Here is a 17,661-nt window from a genome sequence, read left to right on the forward strand (position 1 = left end):
ATGTGAACAACACAAGCACCATGACCATCTGCACCACGAACATCACCACCATGACCATCAGCACCATGACCATGACCATCACCACTATAACCAACACCACCATGACCATGAGCACCATGACCATCACCACCATAACCATCACCACCATGACCATCACCACCATGACCATCACCATCATAACCATGACCATGAGCACCATGACCATCACCACCATGACCATCACCACCATGACCATCAGCACCATGACCATGACCATCACCACTATAACCAACACCACCATGACCATGAGCACCATGACCATCACCACCATAACCATCACCACCATGACCATCACCACCATGACCATCACCATCATAACCATGACCATGAGCACCATGACCATCACCACCATGACCATCACCACCAAGACCATCAGCAGCATGACCATCACCCCCATAACCATCACCATCATGACCTTCGGCACCATGACCATCGGCACCATGACCATCGGCACCATGACCATCAGCACCATGACCATCACCACCATGACCATCAGCACCACGACCATCACCACCATGACCATCGGCACCATGACCATCAGCACCATGACCATCAGCACCATGACCATCAGCACCATGACCATCAGCACCATGACCATCACAACCATGACCATCAGCACCACGACCATCAGCACCACTACCATCAGCACCACGACCATCACCACTATGACCATCAGCACCATGACCATCAGAACCATGACCATCGGCACCATGACCATCAGCACCATGACCATCAGCACCATGACCATCACCACCATGACCATCAGCACCATGACCATCAGCACCATAACCATCACCACCATGACCATCAGCACCACGACCATCACCACCATGACCATCAGCACCATGATCATCAGCACCACGACCATCACCACCATGACCATCAGCACCATGATCATCAGCACCAAGACCATCAGCACCACGACCATCAGCACCATGACCATCACCACCATGACCATCACCACCATGACCATCAGCACCATGACCATCAGCACCATAACCATCACCACCATGACCATCAGCACCATGACCATCACCCCCACGACCATCACCCCCATGACCATCACCACCATAACCATCACCTCCGCGACCATCACCCCCATGACCATCACCCCCATGAGCATCACCCCATGACCATCAGCACCATGACCATCACCACCATGACCATCAGCACCATGACCATCACCCCCATGACCATCAGCACCATGACCATCACCACCATAACCATCACCACCATGACCATCAGCACCATGACTATCAGCACCATGACCATCACCACCATGACCATCAGCACCATGACCATCAGCACCATAACCATCACCCCCATGACCATCAGCACCATGACCATCACCCCCACGACCATCACCCCCATGACCATCAGCACCATAACCATCACCACCATGACCATCAGCACCATGACCATCACCCCCACGACCATCACCCCCATGACCATCACCACCATAACCATCACCTCCACGACCATCACCCCCATGACCATCACCCCCATGAGCATCACCCCATGACCATCAGCACCATGACCATCAGCACCATAACCATCAGCACCATAACCATCAGCACCATGACCATCAGCACCATGACCATCACCCCCACGACCATCACCCCCATGACCATCAGCACCATAACCATCACCACCATGACCATCAGCACCATGACCATCACCCCCATGACCATCAGCACCATGACCATCACCACCATAACCATCACCACCATGACCATCAGCACCATGACCATCAGCACCATGACCATCACCACCATGACCATCAGCACCATGACCATCACCCCCACGACCATCACCCCCATGACCATCACCACCATAACCATCACCCCCACGACCATCACCCCCATGACCATCACCCCCATGAGCATCACCCCATGACCATCAGCACCATGACCATCAGCACCATAAGTGCATGCACCCAATCCTTGATAAATTACAACCTCGTTTTTAATGCATGTTTTTACAGGTAAATGACCGTAGTGATTGGCTAAAGGATCTTTCCAAAATGGGAATAAAGAAGGTTCAATCAGCCATGAAGCTGGGAAGATGGATAGCCAATCATTGGCTGTCTGACTTGGCTGACGTTAACATTTCCTCTCTCCCTGCTCATATCGAGGATAAATAATGTTGAGCATCACAATCAAAACAACAATAACAGAAGAAGTAAATTGTAATTACATTACGTGTTTTAATTCACAAGAGAAGATTCATTATGTTCGAAGAGACGGAGTAAGCACTGTGTGGTTTGGTGAGCCCAGTGGGGTTCAGGGAGGACGTAAAGATGGGCCCGACATTGAGGAGCCACCTGGAATGAACAAGGAGGATCCCACAGGACATAAGTGGGCTAAATGTTTGCAATAAAACTCACCACTTGCCGAGAAGCAGAAGTGTGCAGAAAGAAAAATGTATAAACATCCGAGAGAGTCCATGGTGGACGCGGCTCTTCGCGGCGCAGAGATCAACACCGAAGTAACAAAGTCCGATGTCCCTTGTTGTTATCTGTGAATTCAATAGAACAAAGGACGGTAATTGTGGATCAATATTCCACCAAGGCTGCTGATGCTCGTCCTCGGCAAGCAAGGTATCCTATTCGGGATTCCAAAGGTTTCTGCTGTCGAACGAGATCGCGATCGCACTGCAGATGTCATGTCACCGTTTACTCCGAAACCAAGTGCTGTTGTCTCTTGTTGTCAAACAGAAACAAATGAAACGTCTCATGAATGAACTGGACATCATTTGACGTCACGACGTCCACCTGATATGGCTCCGCCCACATGAAGTCTTTGCTCACTCGAACTTTGACCTAAAACCTCAAGGCTATTCCCCATCAAAATCTAATTTGTACATATGTAATAATAGCAGCAGTACCTGGTGGGGAGGAGGGGGGAAGGAGGGTGGGGGGAGGGGGAGGGAGAAGGGGAGAGAGGGAGGGAGGGGGAGGGGGAGGGGGAAGGAGGGGGAGGGAGGAGGCAGGAGAGGGAGGGGAAAGATATACTACATATACATCTTTTTGCGGGGGGGCTTTGGCAGGCCTCTCCGTTTTGGGGGAGGGGAATGAGAAGAAGAAAAAAATTACCTGTGCAAAGAGTGCTTTAATCCTGTGTTTCCCAGGTAAAAAAAAAAAGGAAATTGTAATACCCTCTAACCTCAGTGTTGCCCAGGTAAAAAGCAAATTGTAATACCCTCTAACCTCAGTGTTTCCCAGGTAGAAAAAGGAAATTGTAATACCCTCTAACCTCAGTGTTGCCCAGGTAAAAAGGAAATTGTAATACCCTCTAACCTCAGTGTTGCCCAGGTAAAAAGGAAATTGTAATACCCTCTAACCTCAGTGTTGCCCAGGTAAAAAGGAAATTGTAATACCCTCTAACCTCAGTGTTGCTCAGATAAAAAGAAAATTGTAATACCCTCTAACCTCAGTGTTTCCCAGGTTAAAAAAAGGAAATTGTAATACCCTCTAACCTCAGTGTTTCCCAGGAAAAAAAGGAAATTGTAATACCCTCTAACCTCAGTGTTGCCCAGGTAAAAAAAGGAAATTGTAATACCCTCTAACCTCAGTGTTTCCCAGGTAAAAAAGGAAATTGTAATACCCTCTAACCTCAGTGTTGCCCAGGTAAAAAAAGGAAATTGTAATACCCTCTAACCTCAGTGTTTCCCAGGTAAAAAAAAGGAAATTGTAATACCCTCTAACCTCAGTGTTGCCCAGGTAAAAAAAGGAAATTGTAATACCCTCTAACCTCAGTGTTGCCCAGGTAAAAAAAGGAAATTGTAATACCCTCTAACCTCAGTGTTTCCCAGGTTAAAAAAGGAAATTGTAATACCCTCTAACCTCAGTGTTTCCCAGGTAAAAAAAAGGAAATTGTAATACCCTCTAACCTCAGTGTTTCCCAGGTAAAAAAAAGGAAATTGTAATACCCTCTAACCTCAGTGTTGCCCAGGTAAAAAAAGGAAATTTTAATACCCTCTAACCTCAGTGTTTCCCAGGTAAAAAAAAAAGCAAATTGAAATACCCTCTAACCTCAGTGTTGCCCAGGTAAAAAGGAAATTGTAATACCCTCTAACCTCAGTGTTCCCCAGTAAAAAGGAAATTGTAATACCCTCAACCTCAGTGTTGCCCAGGTAAAAAGGAAATTGTAATACCCTCTAACCTCAGTGTTCCCCAGTAAAAAGGAAATTGTAATACCCTCAACCTCAGTGTTGCCCAGGTAAAAAGGAAATTGTAATACCCTCTAACCTCAGTGTTGCCCAGGTAAAAAGGAAATTGTAATACCCTCTAACCTCAGTGTTGCCCAGGTAAAAAGGAAATTGTAATACCCTCTAACCTCAGTTTTGCCCAGGTAAAAAGGAAATTGTAATACCCTCTAACCTCAGTGTTGCCCAGGTAAAAAGAAAATTGTAATACCCTCTAACCTCAGTGTTGCCCAGGTAAAAAAAGGAAATTGTAATACCCTCTAACCTCAGTGTTTCCCAGGTTAAAAAAAGGAAATTGTAATACCCTCTAACCTCAGTGTTTCCCAGGTAAAAAAAGGAAATTGTAATACCCTCTAACCTCAGTGTTGCCCAGGTAAAAAGGAAATTGTAATACCCTCTAGCCTCAGTGTTACCCAGGTAAAAAAAGGAAATTGTAATACCCTCTAACCTCAGTGTTGCCCAGGTAAAAAAAAGGAAATTGTAATACCCTCTAACCTCAGTGTTCCCCAGGTAAAAAGGAAATTGTAATACCCTCTAGCCTCAGTGTTACCCAGGTAAAAAAAGGAAATTGTAATACCTTCTAGTCTCAGTGTTGCCCAGGTAAAAAAAAGGAAATTGTAATACCCTCTAGCCTCAGTGTTGCCCAGGTAAAAAAAGGAAATTGTAATACCCTCTAACCTCAGTGTTGCCCAGGTAAAAAAAGGAAATTGTAATACCCTCTAACCTCAGTGTTGCCCAGGTAAAAAGGAAATTGTAATACCCTCTAGTCTCAGTGTTGCCCAGGTAACAAAAGGAAATTGTAATACCCTCTAACCTCAGTGTTGCCCAGGTAAAAAAAAAGGAAATTGTAATACCCTCTAGCCTCAGTGTTGCCCAGGTAAAAAAAAGGAAATTGTAATACCCTCTAACCTCAGTGTTGCCCAGGTAAAAAAAGGAAATTGTAATACCCTCTAACCTCAGTGTTGCCCAGGTAAAAAGGAAATTGTAATACCCTCTGCCACCACATGGTGCTACACGGTACACATTTACATAGATAATTTACGCCCCTCTCCCGGTCCCCCACATCCCCACAAGAGGCCGCGGCCACATAGCTTATGTTACCCCCCAGACAAAGTTGTATTTGTACCCCGAGTAAAGTATAAAAGTGTTTATAACTGGAGTACCCGGGGTTGCTCAAATGAAAAAGAAACATCAACATATTTGGAATTAGGGCAAATATAATGGAAAAGCAATTACATCCAAATCAGAATCCATCAAAAAATGTGAAATCATCATTTTACCTTTTCGTTGAATATATACTGCTGAATGTGTCGTTCATCACGTTTCTGAGTTAAGTGTGATGACGTTCGGGAAGAAGAAGAACCTTACCACCAACTTCGTACACTTCCGGGACGGTTTGATTTCTTTGTGTTCAAATGTTTGCGAATTGTTTTGTATTTATTAATGTGAATGTGTACTTGTATATAATTATAACTGTCATTAATCAAAAAGGCTTAGGCATTATCGAGCGATTTTTTTTAAATCCCCAAAAACGAATTTTGTTTTTTGAAAACGTTTTTTTTTTTAACCTTAAACACTCCCAGGCACTCACTGATGAACCTCTGAAAGTTTGACGAAGATCCGTTCAGCCAACTCTGAGAAAAATGGCGACACACACACACAGACAGACACACAGACAGACACACAGACAGACCAACGGCTCTCTTATATAGGAGAAGATCAAGGTACATATACTTAGTTTAGATCAAATCCCATCGCTAATGGTATCACATTAACAGGAGTTTTAATGTGACCTCTGACCCTTGACCTTTTACCAACAAATAATACATCATGGATGGACGGGACGCACTGACGGAGGTTTATACATACTTGCACCAAGGTAGATTTAAATCCCTTCAGCTGTTCTCAAGTATCACATTTTTACCTGACATGACCTCTGAATTTTGACCTCTTGACCCCAACATCGAATCCATTCATCTTCCCATAATAATATATAATTATACCAAGTTTGGTCAAAATCCTATCACTGGTTCACAAGTTGGTGCAGGACCAGAATTTTGACCTAACAGGACCTCTCACCCTTAACCTTTAACCTCTTGACCCCATAATCTTAGCACCGCAGTAATGAAAACCTATCACGGACGTACGGACAGACAACGCCAAAACGTAATGCCTCCTGCATCATGTCATGCCGACGACTTTGTCATGAAGGTATAAAAATCACACCCGTGTCCGATGGGAGCGGTTCAGTTCAGCACCTTTAAACGGTGACGCGCTTCAATATTTGGCTATGTCCGTCCGTCCATCAAAAATGGAGAATAAAACCTTTCTGAACCCACTGTTTAATTCTAAAGGGTTCTGAAGTGTAATTCAAGAGGATTCCAAAGGGTTATTCGAAAGGATAATTCTAAATGGTTCTAAAGGGTAATTCTAAAGGGTAATTCTAAAGTGTAATTCTTAAGGGTCATTCTAAAGGGTAATTCTAAAGGGTAAATCTAATGGGTAATTCTAATGGGTAATTCTAAAGGGTAATTCTAAAGGGTGATTCTAAAGGGTAATTCTAAAGGGTAATTCTAAAGGGTAATTCTAAAGTGTAATTCTAAAGGGTGATTCTAAAGAGTAATTCTAAAGGGTAAATCTAATGGGTAATTCTAAAGGGTAATTCTAAAGGGTAATTCTAAAGGGTAATTCTAAAGGGTAAATCTAAAGGGTAATTCTAATGGGTAAATCTAATGGGTAATTCTAAAGGGTAAATCTAAAGGGTAATTCTAATGGGTAAATCTAATGGGTAATTCTAAAGGGTAAATCTAAAGGGTGATTCTAAAGGGTAATTCTAAAGGGTAATTCTAAAGGGTAATTCTAAAGGGTAATTCTGAAGGGTGATTCTAAAGGGTAATTCTAAAGGGTGATTCTAAAGGGTAATTCTAAAGGGTAATTCTAAAGGGTAATTCTAAAGGGTAAATCTAAAGGGTAATTCTAAAGGGTAAATCTAAAGGGTAATTCTAAAGGGTAATTCTAAAGGGTAATTCTAAAGGGTAATTCTAAAGGGTAAATCTAAAGGGTAATTCTAATGGGTAAATCTAATGGGTAATTCTAAAGGGTAAATCTAAAGGGTGATTCTAAAGGGTAATTCTAATGGGTAAATCTAAAGGGTAATTCTAAAGGGTAATTCTAAAGGGTAATTCTAAAGGGTAATTCTAAAGGGTGATTCTAAAGGGTAAATCTAAAGGGTAATTCTAATGGGTAAATCTAATGGGTAATTCTAAAGGGTAATTCTAAAGGGTAATTCTAAAGGGTAATTCTAAAGGGTAAATCTAAAGGGTAATTCTAATGCGTAAATCTAATGGGTAATTCTAAAGGGTAAATCTAAAGGGTGATTCTAAAGGGTAATTCTAAAGGGTAATTCTAAAGGGTAATTCTAAAGGGTAATTCTGAAGGGTGATTCTAAAGGGTAATTCTAAAGGGTGATTCTAAAGGGTAATTCTAAAGGGTAATTATAAAGGGTAATTGTAATGGGTAAATCTAAAGGGTAATTCTAATGGGTAAATCTAAAGGGTAATTCTAAAGGGTAATTCTAAAGGGTAATTCTAAAGGGTAATTCTAAAGGGTAAATCTAAAGGGTAATTCTAATGGGTAAATCTAATGGGTAATTCTAAAGGGTAAATCTAAAGGGTGATTCTAAAGGGTAATTCTAAAGGGTAATTCTAAAGGGTAATCTAAAGGGTAATTCTGAAGGGTGATTCTAAAGGGTAATTCTAAAGGGTGATTCTAAAGGGTAATTCTAAAGGGTAATTCTAAAGGGTAATTCTAAAGGGTAATTCTAAAGGGTGATTCTAAAGGGTAATTCTAAAGGGTAAATCTAATGGGTAATTCTAAAGGGTAATTCTAAAGGGTAATTCTAAAGGGTAATTCTAAAGGGTAAATCTAAAGGGTAATTCTGATGGGTAAATCTAATGGGTAATTCTAAAGGGTAATTCTAAAGGGTAATTCTGAAGGGTAATTCTAAAGGGTAATTCTAAAGGGTAATTCTAAAGGGTAATTCTGAAGGGTGATTCTAAAGGGTAATTCTAAAAGGTAAATCTAATGGGTAATTCTAAAGGGTAATTCTAAAGGGTGATTCTAAAGGATAATTCTAAAGGGTAATTCTAAAGGGTAATTCTAAAGGGTAATTCTAAAGGGTAAATATAAAGGGTAATTCTAAAGGGTAAATCTAAAGGGTAATTCTAATGGGTAAATCTAATGGGTAATTCTAAAGGGTAAATCTAAAGGGTAATTCTAAAGGGTAATTCTAAAGGGTAATTCTAAAGGGTAAATCTAAAGGGTAATTCTAAAGGGTAAATCTAAAGGGTAATTCTAATGGGTAAATCTAATGGGTAATTCTAAAGGGTAAATCTAATGGGTAATTCTAAAGGGTAAATCTAAAGGGTAATTCTAATGGGTAAATCTAATGGGTAATTCTAATGCGTTCTAAATGGTAATTCTAATGCGTTCTAATGGGTATTTCTAATGGGTGCTAAGGGGTCATTCTAAAGGGTTATGTTCGTTTCTCGGGTTGTTTTTTGTTGTATACAAGATCGAGGCTCGTGTAAGAGCTAACATTAATCACAAAAAGACAAACTGGCACATAAAACATAAGATAAAGGGAGCGGGAGACAAGATGGGGAGGGAGAGGGAAGCACACAAAGGGTTGCCCTATTTCATATTTTAAAAAATGCCAAAATGAATTGCTTCCTATGGACATGGGTGAGATTTCTAAGCGGTGAAGGAATATGGGAAGCATTGCTTTATTGACCTCACTCAATTCCCATCCCAAATGGCTGCCTGGTGCGAGTGCATCATCAAGTGTGAAGCACATCGGCCCTAAAAAGAAATTAAATGGAGGAAGCATGACGACCATTGGTTAAACAGAACATGCACAGCAAGACTTACATTGTGAAGCGAGCAGCCTCGAGGAGAGGGAGAGGCTATACAGGGTGTTTCACAAAGATTGATACAACTTTGACTTCCTGCCATTTCTTTGTATTTTGACCGATACCGTTTTCCTTTTCAGGGTTTGGTGGTGTTATCGTGGTATTTGTTCCCTGGGATTTCTAGCTCCGTAGCTCAACTATGCCATTGACAGTGGAGCAGAAGACAAGAGTGAAGCCCATTTCCACTTGAACGGTGCCATAAACAATCACAACAACATTTTCTGAGGGGCAGAACCACCTGAGGAGATCACCTGGAGGTACCTGAAAGGGCCTAAGGTCACATGCTTCTGCGCCTTCAATGCCAGATGGGGAATGCTAGGGCCTTACTGGTTTGAGAATGACAACAGCAAGACGGTGACGATCAACGGTGAGCGCTACCTGGCCGTGCTCCAGAAGTTCCATAATGATCTAGCCCAAAAGGTTACCCCAAACCAGCTCAGCATGACCTGGTTTATGCAGGATGGTGCACCCCCGCATACAGCTGGTGACAACATCACTTTCCTGCAGGAGCTCTTCAGAAACTGCCTCGTTGCCCTGGGTGCCGCTCATGACTGGGCACCCCATAGCCCAGACTTGAACCCTCTGGACTACTTGGAGGCTGCCAAGGGATCTGTCTACGTCAACCGCCCTGCCACACTGGATGATCTGCAGCAGGAGGTGACAGACTACCTCCACGCGGTGCCACATGAGACCTACAGGAAAGTTGGACAGAACTTTGGAGTCAAGATCAATGCCTGTCTGAACCGCGGAGGGGCACACATCGAGAACGTCAATTACAAGGATTTTGCGTAAATGCCAATTTCAGACCTTGGCCTCTCACTAACTCTAGCAGTGACTTCCTGCAATAGCAATCAGTTATAGAAAATACCAGGTCATAAGCTTTCAATAAATGTGTGGTTCACGTTCCTGAGGTTTCTGTTTCTTTTTAAATAAACGTCTAAAGTTGTATCACTCTTTTTGAAACACGCTGTAAATGAAGGAACTGCTACTGATAACATGATTGGTGAGGCCAGGGCAGCAACAAATAATTACAGGTGGGGAAAGTTACAAATATTCTACACCACCGCCAGTGTTTTAAATAAAAAGATGGAAGAGCTTGAAGCTAATGGAGACAGCGAAGCATACGATATAATTGCAGGAGGCCTAAGTGAGACTTGGTATAAAGAGGAGAGTAGTTTAGAAGGTAGGCCGACAAGTTGTAGAGGTGTGATTGGAAAGAGAAATATAGGAGGAGTGGGGCAATCTGGGTAAATGATCATATTTTATTGAGAGTAAAGAATGATATAAATTAGGAACTAACGAAATAATCGACCAAATATAGCACTGGAGTATCAGGAGGAACCCAAATAGACAAAGATGGAGTATCAGGAGGAACCCAAATAGACAAAGATGGAGTATCAGGAGGAACCCAAATAGACAAAGATGGAGTATCAGGAGGAACCCAAATACACAAAGATGGAGTATCAGGAGGAACCCAAATAGACAAAGATGGAGTATCAGGAGGAACCCAAATAGACAAAGATGGAGTATCAGGAGGAACCAAAATAGAAAAAGATAGAGTATCATGAGGAACCCAAATAGACAAAGATGGAGTATCAGGAGGAACCCAAATAGACAAAGATGGAGTATCAGGAGGAACCCAAATAGACAAAGATGGAGTATCAGGAGGAACCCAAATAGACAAAGATGGAGTATCAGGAGGAACCCAAATAGACAAAGATGGAGTATCAGGAGGAACCCAAATAGACAAAGATGGAGTATCAGGAGGAACCCAAATAGACAAAGATGGAGTATCAGGAGGAACCCAAATAGACAAAGATGGAGTATCAGGAGGAACCCAAATAGACAAAGATGGAGTATCAGGAGGAACCCAAATAGAAAAAGATAGAGTATCATGAGGAACCCAAATAGACAAAGATGGAGTATCAGGAGGAACCCAAATAGACAAAGATGGACTATCAGGAGGAACCCAAATAGACAAAAATAGCGTACGAGGAGGAACCCAAATAAACAAAAATAGAGTATCAGGAGGAACCCAAATAGACAAAAATAGAGTATCAGGAGGAACCCAAACAGACAAATATGGAGTATTAGGAGGAACCCAAATAGACAAAGATGGAGTATCAGGAGGAACCCAAATAGACAAAGATGGAGTATCAGGAGGAACCCAAATAGACAAAGATGGAGTATCAGGAGGAACCCAAATAGACAAAGATGGAGTATCATGAGGAACCCAAATAGACAAAGATGGAGTATCAGGAGGAACCCAAATAGACAAAGATGGAGTATCATGAGGAACCCAAATAGACAAAGATGGAGTATCAGGAGGAACCCAAATAGACAAAGATGGACTATCATGAGGGACCCAAATAGACAAAGATGGAGTATCAGGAGGAACCCAAATACACAAAGATGGAGTATCATGAGGAACCCAAAGAGACAAAGATGGAGTATCAGGAGGAACCCAAATAGACAAAGATGGAGTATCAGGAGGAACCCAAATAGACAAAGATGGAGTATCAGAAGGAACCCAAATAGACAAAGATAGAGTATCAGGAGGAACCCAAATAGACAAAAAATAGAGTATCAGGAAGAACCCAAATAGACAAAGATGGAGTATCAGGAGGAACCCAAATAGACAAAGATGGAGTATCATGAGGAACCCAAATAGACAAAGATAGAGTATCAGGAGGAACCCAAATAGACAAAGATGGAGTATCAGGAGGAACCCAAATAGACAAAGATGGAGTATCAGGAGGAACCCAAATAGACAAAGATGGAGTATCATGAGGAACCCAAATAGACAAAGATAGAGTATCAGGAGGAACCCAAATAGACAAAGATGGAGTATCAGGAGGAACCCAAATAGACAAAGATGGAGTATCAGGAGGAACCCAAATAGACAAAGATAGAGTATCAGGAGGAACCCAAATAGACAAAGATGGAGTATCAGGAGGAACCCAAATAGACAAAGATGGAGTATCAGGAGGAACCCAAATAGACAAAGATAGAGTATCATGAGGAACCCAAATAGACAAAGATGGAGTATCAGGAGAAACCCAAATAGACAAGGATGGAGTATCAGGAGGAACCCAAATAGACAAAGATGGAGTATCAGGAGGAACCCAAATAGACAAAGATGGAGTATCAGGAGGAACCCAAATAGACAAAGATGGAGTCATCAGGAGGAACCCAAATAGACAAAGATAGCATATCAGGAGGAACCCAAATAGACAAAGATGGAGGAGCATGAGGAACCCAAATAGACAAAGATGGAGTATCAGGAGGAACCCAAATAGACAAAGATGGAGTATCACGAGGAACCCAAATAGACAAAGATGGAGTATCAGGAGGAACCCAAATAGACAAAGATGGAGTATCAGGAGGAACCCAAATAGACAAAGATGGAGTATCAGGAGGAACCCAAATAGACAAAGATGGAGTATCAGGAGGAACCCAAAGAGACAAAGATGGAGTATCAGGAGGAACCCAAATAGACAAAGATGGAGTATCAGGAGGAACCCAAATAGACAAAGATGGAGTATCAGGAGGAACCCAAATAGACAAAGATGGAGTATCAGGAGGAACCCAAATAGACAAAGATGGAGTATCAGGAGGAACCCAAATAGACAAAGATGGAGTATCATGAGGAACCCAAATAGACAAAGATGGAGTATCAGGAGGAACCCAAATAGACAAAGATGGAGTATCATGAGGACCCCAAATAGACAAAGATGGAGTCATCAGGAGGAACCCAAATAGACAAAGATAGATTCTTCAGGAGGAACCCAAATAGACAAAGATAGATTCTTCAGGAGGAACCCAAATAGACAAAGATATAGCTTTTTGGGGATCCATACTCTTCTGGTTACCACACACCCTTCTGAATTCTTCATTAACTCATCTTTCCCGCTCTTCCCTCATACCTGTGCCTATATCAGCATATTTTCCAGGGAGAGATTGTGCATGAACAGGGAAATCGCAGAGTAGATGAGGATTGCGTAGTTCTACCTTCAAGGAGCCAACGTGCAATGTGGGCCTCATCGTAAGTAGGGCCTACATTGCAGTTACATGTAAAGGTAGAAAAAGACCAAGGTGGTTGAATAAGAAGGTAAGGGGTGCGATGAAGGACTTTATTTCGGAGCTAATGTCCAGTTCTTTATCCAAAAGGCAAAATATAATTATCGACACTTTATACACTGGAGGAGTAAATGAAGGATCACCACAGGAAGGGTGAGGTGCGCCATCTTGTGTGCTATCGAATATTAATCGTATTCGACTACCCCAGGATCCTTCTCCTGTGTGACTCACTCCTCCAAGATTGTCCCTTGCATCCTGTAATCCATCTTTTTATTACTAGTACACCCGCAGACTCCGGGAGGGGCATGAAGGGTCATTCCTCTTTGGGGTATGTAGATTACAGTCGATCTCTGGTCGGGTCTCAAGAACATTGGGTGTGTGTTCATTTGCTAAGTAGATTACAGTCGATCTCTGGTCGGGTCTCAAGAACATTGGGTGTGTGTTCATTTACCAAGTAGATTACAGTCGATCTCTGGTCGGGTCTCAAGAACATTGGGTGTGTGTTCATTTACCAAGTAGATTCCAGTCGATCTCTGGTCGGGTCTCAAGAACATTGGGTGTGTGTTCATTTACCAAGTAGATTACAGTCGATCTCTGGTCGGGTCTCAAGAACATTGGGTGTGTGCATTTACCAAGTAGATTACAGTCTATCTCTGGTCGGGTCTCAAGAACATTGGGTGTGTGTTCATTTACCAAGTAGATTACAGTCGATCTCTGGTCGGGTCTCAAGAACATTGGGTGTGTGTTCATTTACCAAGTAGATTACAGTCGATCTCTGGTTGGGTCTCAAGAACATTGGGTGTGTGTTCATTTACCAAGTAGATTACAGTCGATCTCTGGTCGGGTCTCAAGAACATTGGGTGTGTGTTCATTTACCAAGTAGATTACAGTCGATCTCTGGTCGGGTCTCAAGAACATTGGGTGTGTGTTCATTTACCAAGTAGATTCCAGTCGATCTCTGGTCGGGTCTCAAGAACATTGGGTGTGTGTTCATTTACCAAGTAGATTCCAGTCAATCTCTGGTCGGGTCTCAAGAACATTGGGTGTGTGTTCATTTACCAAGTAGATTCCAGTCGATCTCTGGTCGGGTCTCAAGAACATTGGGTGTGTGTTCATTTACCAAGTAGATTACAGTCGATCTCTGGTCGGGTCTCAAGAACATTGGGTGTGTGTTCATTTACCAAGTAGATTACAGTCGATCTCTGGTCGGGTCTCAAGAACATTGGGTGTGTGTTCATTTACCAAGTAGATTACAGTCGATCTATGGTCGGGTCTCAAGAACATTGGGTGTGTGTTCATTTACCAAGTAGATTACAGTCGATCTCTGGTCGGGTCTCAAGAACATTGGGTGTGTGTTCATTTACCAAGAAGATTACAGTCGATCTCTGGTCGGGTCTCAAGAACATTGGGTGTGTGTTCATTTACCAAGTAGATTACAGTCGATCTCTGGTCGGGTCTCAAGAACATTGGGTGTGTGTTCATTTACCAAGTAGATTCCAGTCGATCTCTGGTCGGGTCTCAAGAACATTGGGTGTGTGTTCATTTACCAAGTAGATTCCAGTCAATCTCTGGTCGGGTCTCAAGAACATTGGGTGTGTGTTCGTTTACCAAGTAGATTACAGTCGATCTCTGGTCGGGTCTCAAGAATATTGGGTGTGTGTTCATTTACCAAGTACATTACAGTCGATCTCTGGTCGGGTCTCAAGAACATTGGGTGTGTGTTCATTTACCAAGTAGATTGCAGTCGATCTCTGGTCGGGTCTCAAGAACATTGGGTGTGTGTTCATTTACCAAGTAGATTACAGTCGATCTCTGGTCGGGTCTCAAGAACATTGGGTGTGTGTTCATTTACCAAGTAGATTCCAGTCGATCTCTGGTCGGGTCTCAAGAACATTGGGTGTGTGTTCATTTACCAAGTAGATTCCAGTCAATCTCTGGTCGGGTCTCAAGAACATTGGGTGTGTGTTCGTTTACCAAGTAGATTACAGTCGATCTCTGGTCGGGTCTCAAGAATATTGGGTGTGTGTTCATTTACCAAGTACATTACAGTCGATCTCTGGTCGGGTCTCAAGAACATTGGGTGTGTGTTCATTTACCAAGTAGATTGCAGTCGATCTCTGGTCGGGTCTCAAGAACATTGGGTGTGTGTTCATTTACCAAGTTTCTTATGAAGAGATCGCCAAGTGGTTTCTTGTTTTCACCTCTGTCTGTCTGTCTGTCTGTCTGTAAACAGGATATCTCGAAAAGTTGTAGATGGGTTCGGACGAAATTTGGTGTACAAGTTGCGTATGTGAGAAGGACAAATTGATTCAATTTTAGTGAAGATCCGGATGCGGATTTGAGAATTTTTATGTGATTCTTCACCATTGAGTGAAAGGACAAAAAAACGATAATATACTCTATAGTCTATATGGTATATAGCATGATATTTCAAAAAGTTGTGGACAGATTTGGACAAAACTAGGTGGATGAGTTGGTTAGATGAAAAGAACAATCCGATTAGAATCCGGCCTATCAGTGAATGAATACAAAACGTAAACTGTTCAGCCGAGCAGAGGTGGGTGCTCTACCGAGTGCTGTTCTGGCTACCTCCGCCAATGAAGGTGGATAGAGGTTATGTTTTCACCCCTGTCTGTCTGTTTGTCTGTCTGTCTGTGAACAAGATATCTCAAAAAGTTGTCGACGGATTCAGACGAAATTTGTAAGAGATGACGTAAGACGTTTGTAAGAGTATGTGACAATGACGAAATGATTAGATTTTGGTGAAAATCCAGATTCGGATCCGGCTACTAGAATTTTTAAAGTGATTCTTCGCCATTGGGAGATCGGGCCAAAAACGATACATAGCAGGATATCTCAAAAAGATATGGACGGTTTTGGACGAAACTTGGTGGAGAGGTTGGGTGTCTGACAAGGACAAACACATTCGATTTTGGTGAAGATCTGAATATGGATTCGGATATGAGAATTATTTAATTTTTTAAGTGATTCTTCACCATTGGGAGATAGGGCCAAAAACGATACATACCAGGATATCTCAAAAAATATATGGACGGATTTGGCCAAAACATGGTGGACAGGTTGGGTGTCTGACAAGGACAAACACATTCGATTTTGGTGAAGATCTGAATATGGATTCGGATATGAGAATTTTTTTTTTTTTAAAGTGATTTTTCACCATTGGGAGATAGGGACAAAAACGATATATAACATGATATTTTATAACGTTATGGACGAGTTGTGACTAAACTTGGTGGATGAGTTTTGCAAAAACGCCATGATTCGCTATGCTAACAAGATTATACGCCTTAACACGGATTTCGTCCAAAGTGGTAAACCCCCTTGGGGAAAGGGGAAATTGAAGTCGCTACAACCTCCATCATGGAAACCTTAGTCCTCTGTCAAGTTTGGTTGAGATTGGATAAGTAATAACCGAATGTATCGCGGTCAGAAATACACACAGACAGACAGACAGACATCAAATTGCGTATTTTAGAATGATGAAGTAGTTCCTCGATCATTGGCTGACGTCTGCAGACAGACAGAGTGAACCAATTGCGGAACCCCGCTTTACTCTTCGTGTCCGGGGTAATAATCCTACAATGTGATCCGCATCATCCACCAATTCCCCCTGTTCTATTCCTCAATGGACGCACACTTGTCTTCACCTTTTCTTTTTCCATTATATACTTGACGAATGGTTTGCTGTCATGCGTAATGCTGTTTACCTCTTACCTTGCACTTCACTGGAATATACCTGCTCTGCGCACTACACATTTGCTCCTTGACGGCTGCCATTTCTCCAATGCAGCCTACACGCTCGTTAGCTTTTCACAATTTACATTCAACTCTCTTCTCACACTTTCAAAATGGCTAACAAGATGCCTTCGATAGATGCAGGTTTTTATTTGTCTGCCGATGAGTCCTGTTATGAGTCTTGATTGCCGGCATCAGTTGGTGGCTGTTAAAGAAGAAGAAGAAGAAAATGTTATGGTCACCTAGTGTGGTGAAATATGTTGTTTTGTCTCGAGCTGAGTGAAGATACGACCCACATGAAGGGATGAACTTGAGGGAGCTTATATAAACTGTGTCCATTCGGTGCGCAAGAGGTGGCACACTGTATCCCAGCACTGCAGACATGTACTTAAAGGCTTGCTTGCAAGGAACTCGAAAGAGATGTATGCGTTGATTGCCTTTTATGGAACTAATAATCTGTATTCTTGTGTTTTAGGAATGGGTAGAGAAATAGTTCGATAAAGCCTCATTTCTTGCAAGAGCTCTGAGTTTTATTCCACAACACTTACCCCCAGATGTTCTCCTACCTCCACCTCCTCCACCATTTCGGGATAACAGCTTAAAAAACAGA

General features: G+C 42.3%; 1 protein-coding gene across 1 annotated transcript in view; it reads right to left on the reverse strand.

Annotated features, from left to right (window-relative positions):
• ASRGL1 (asparaginase and isoaspartyl peptidase 1) overlaps positions 1-2,927 on the reverse strand; it is a 122,026-nt gene extending 119,099 nt beyond the window's left edge. The window contains exon 1 of the mRNA XM_068116709.2: positions 2,426-2,927. Coding sequence (XP_067972810.1) covers positions 2,426-2,486 — 61 coding nt within the window. The 5' untranslated portion in view covers positions 2,487-2,927. The remainder of the gene's footprint in view (positions 1-2,425) is intronic.
• Positions 2,928-17,661: the final 14,734 nt, after the last annotated feature.

Source organism: Myxine glutinosa, chromosome 5 (assembly GCF_964187855.1).
Source record: "Myxine glutinosa chromosome 5, kmMyxGlut1.1, whole genome shotgun sequence".
In the NCBI taxonomy this organism is placed as follows: Eukaryota; Metazoa; Chordata; class Myxini; order Myxiniformes; family Myxinidae; genus Myxine; species Myxine glutinosa.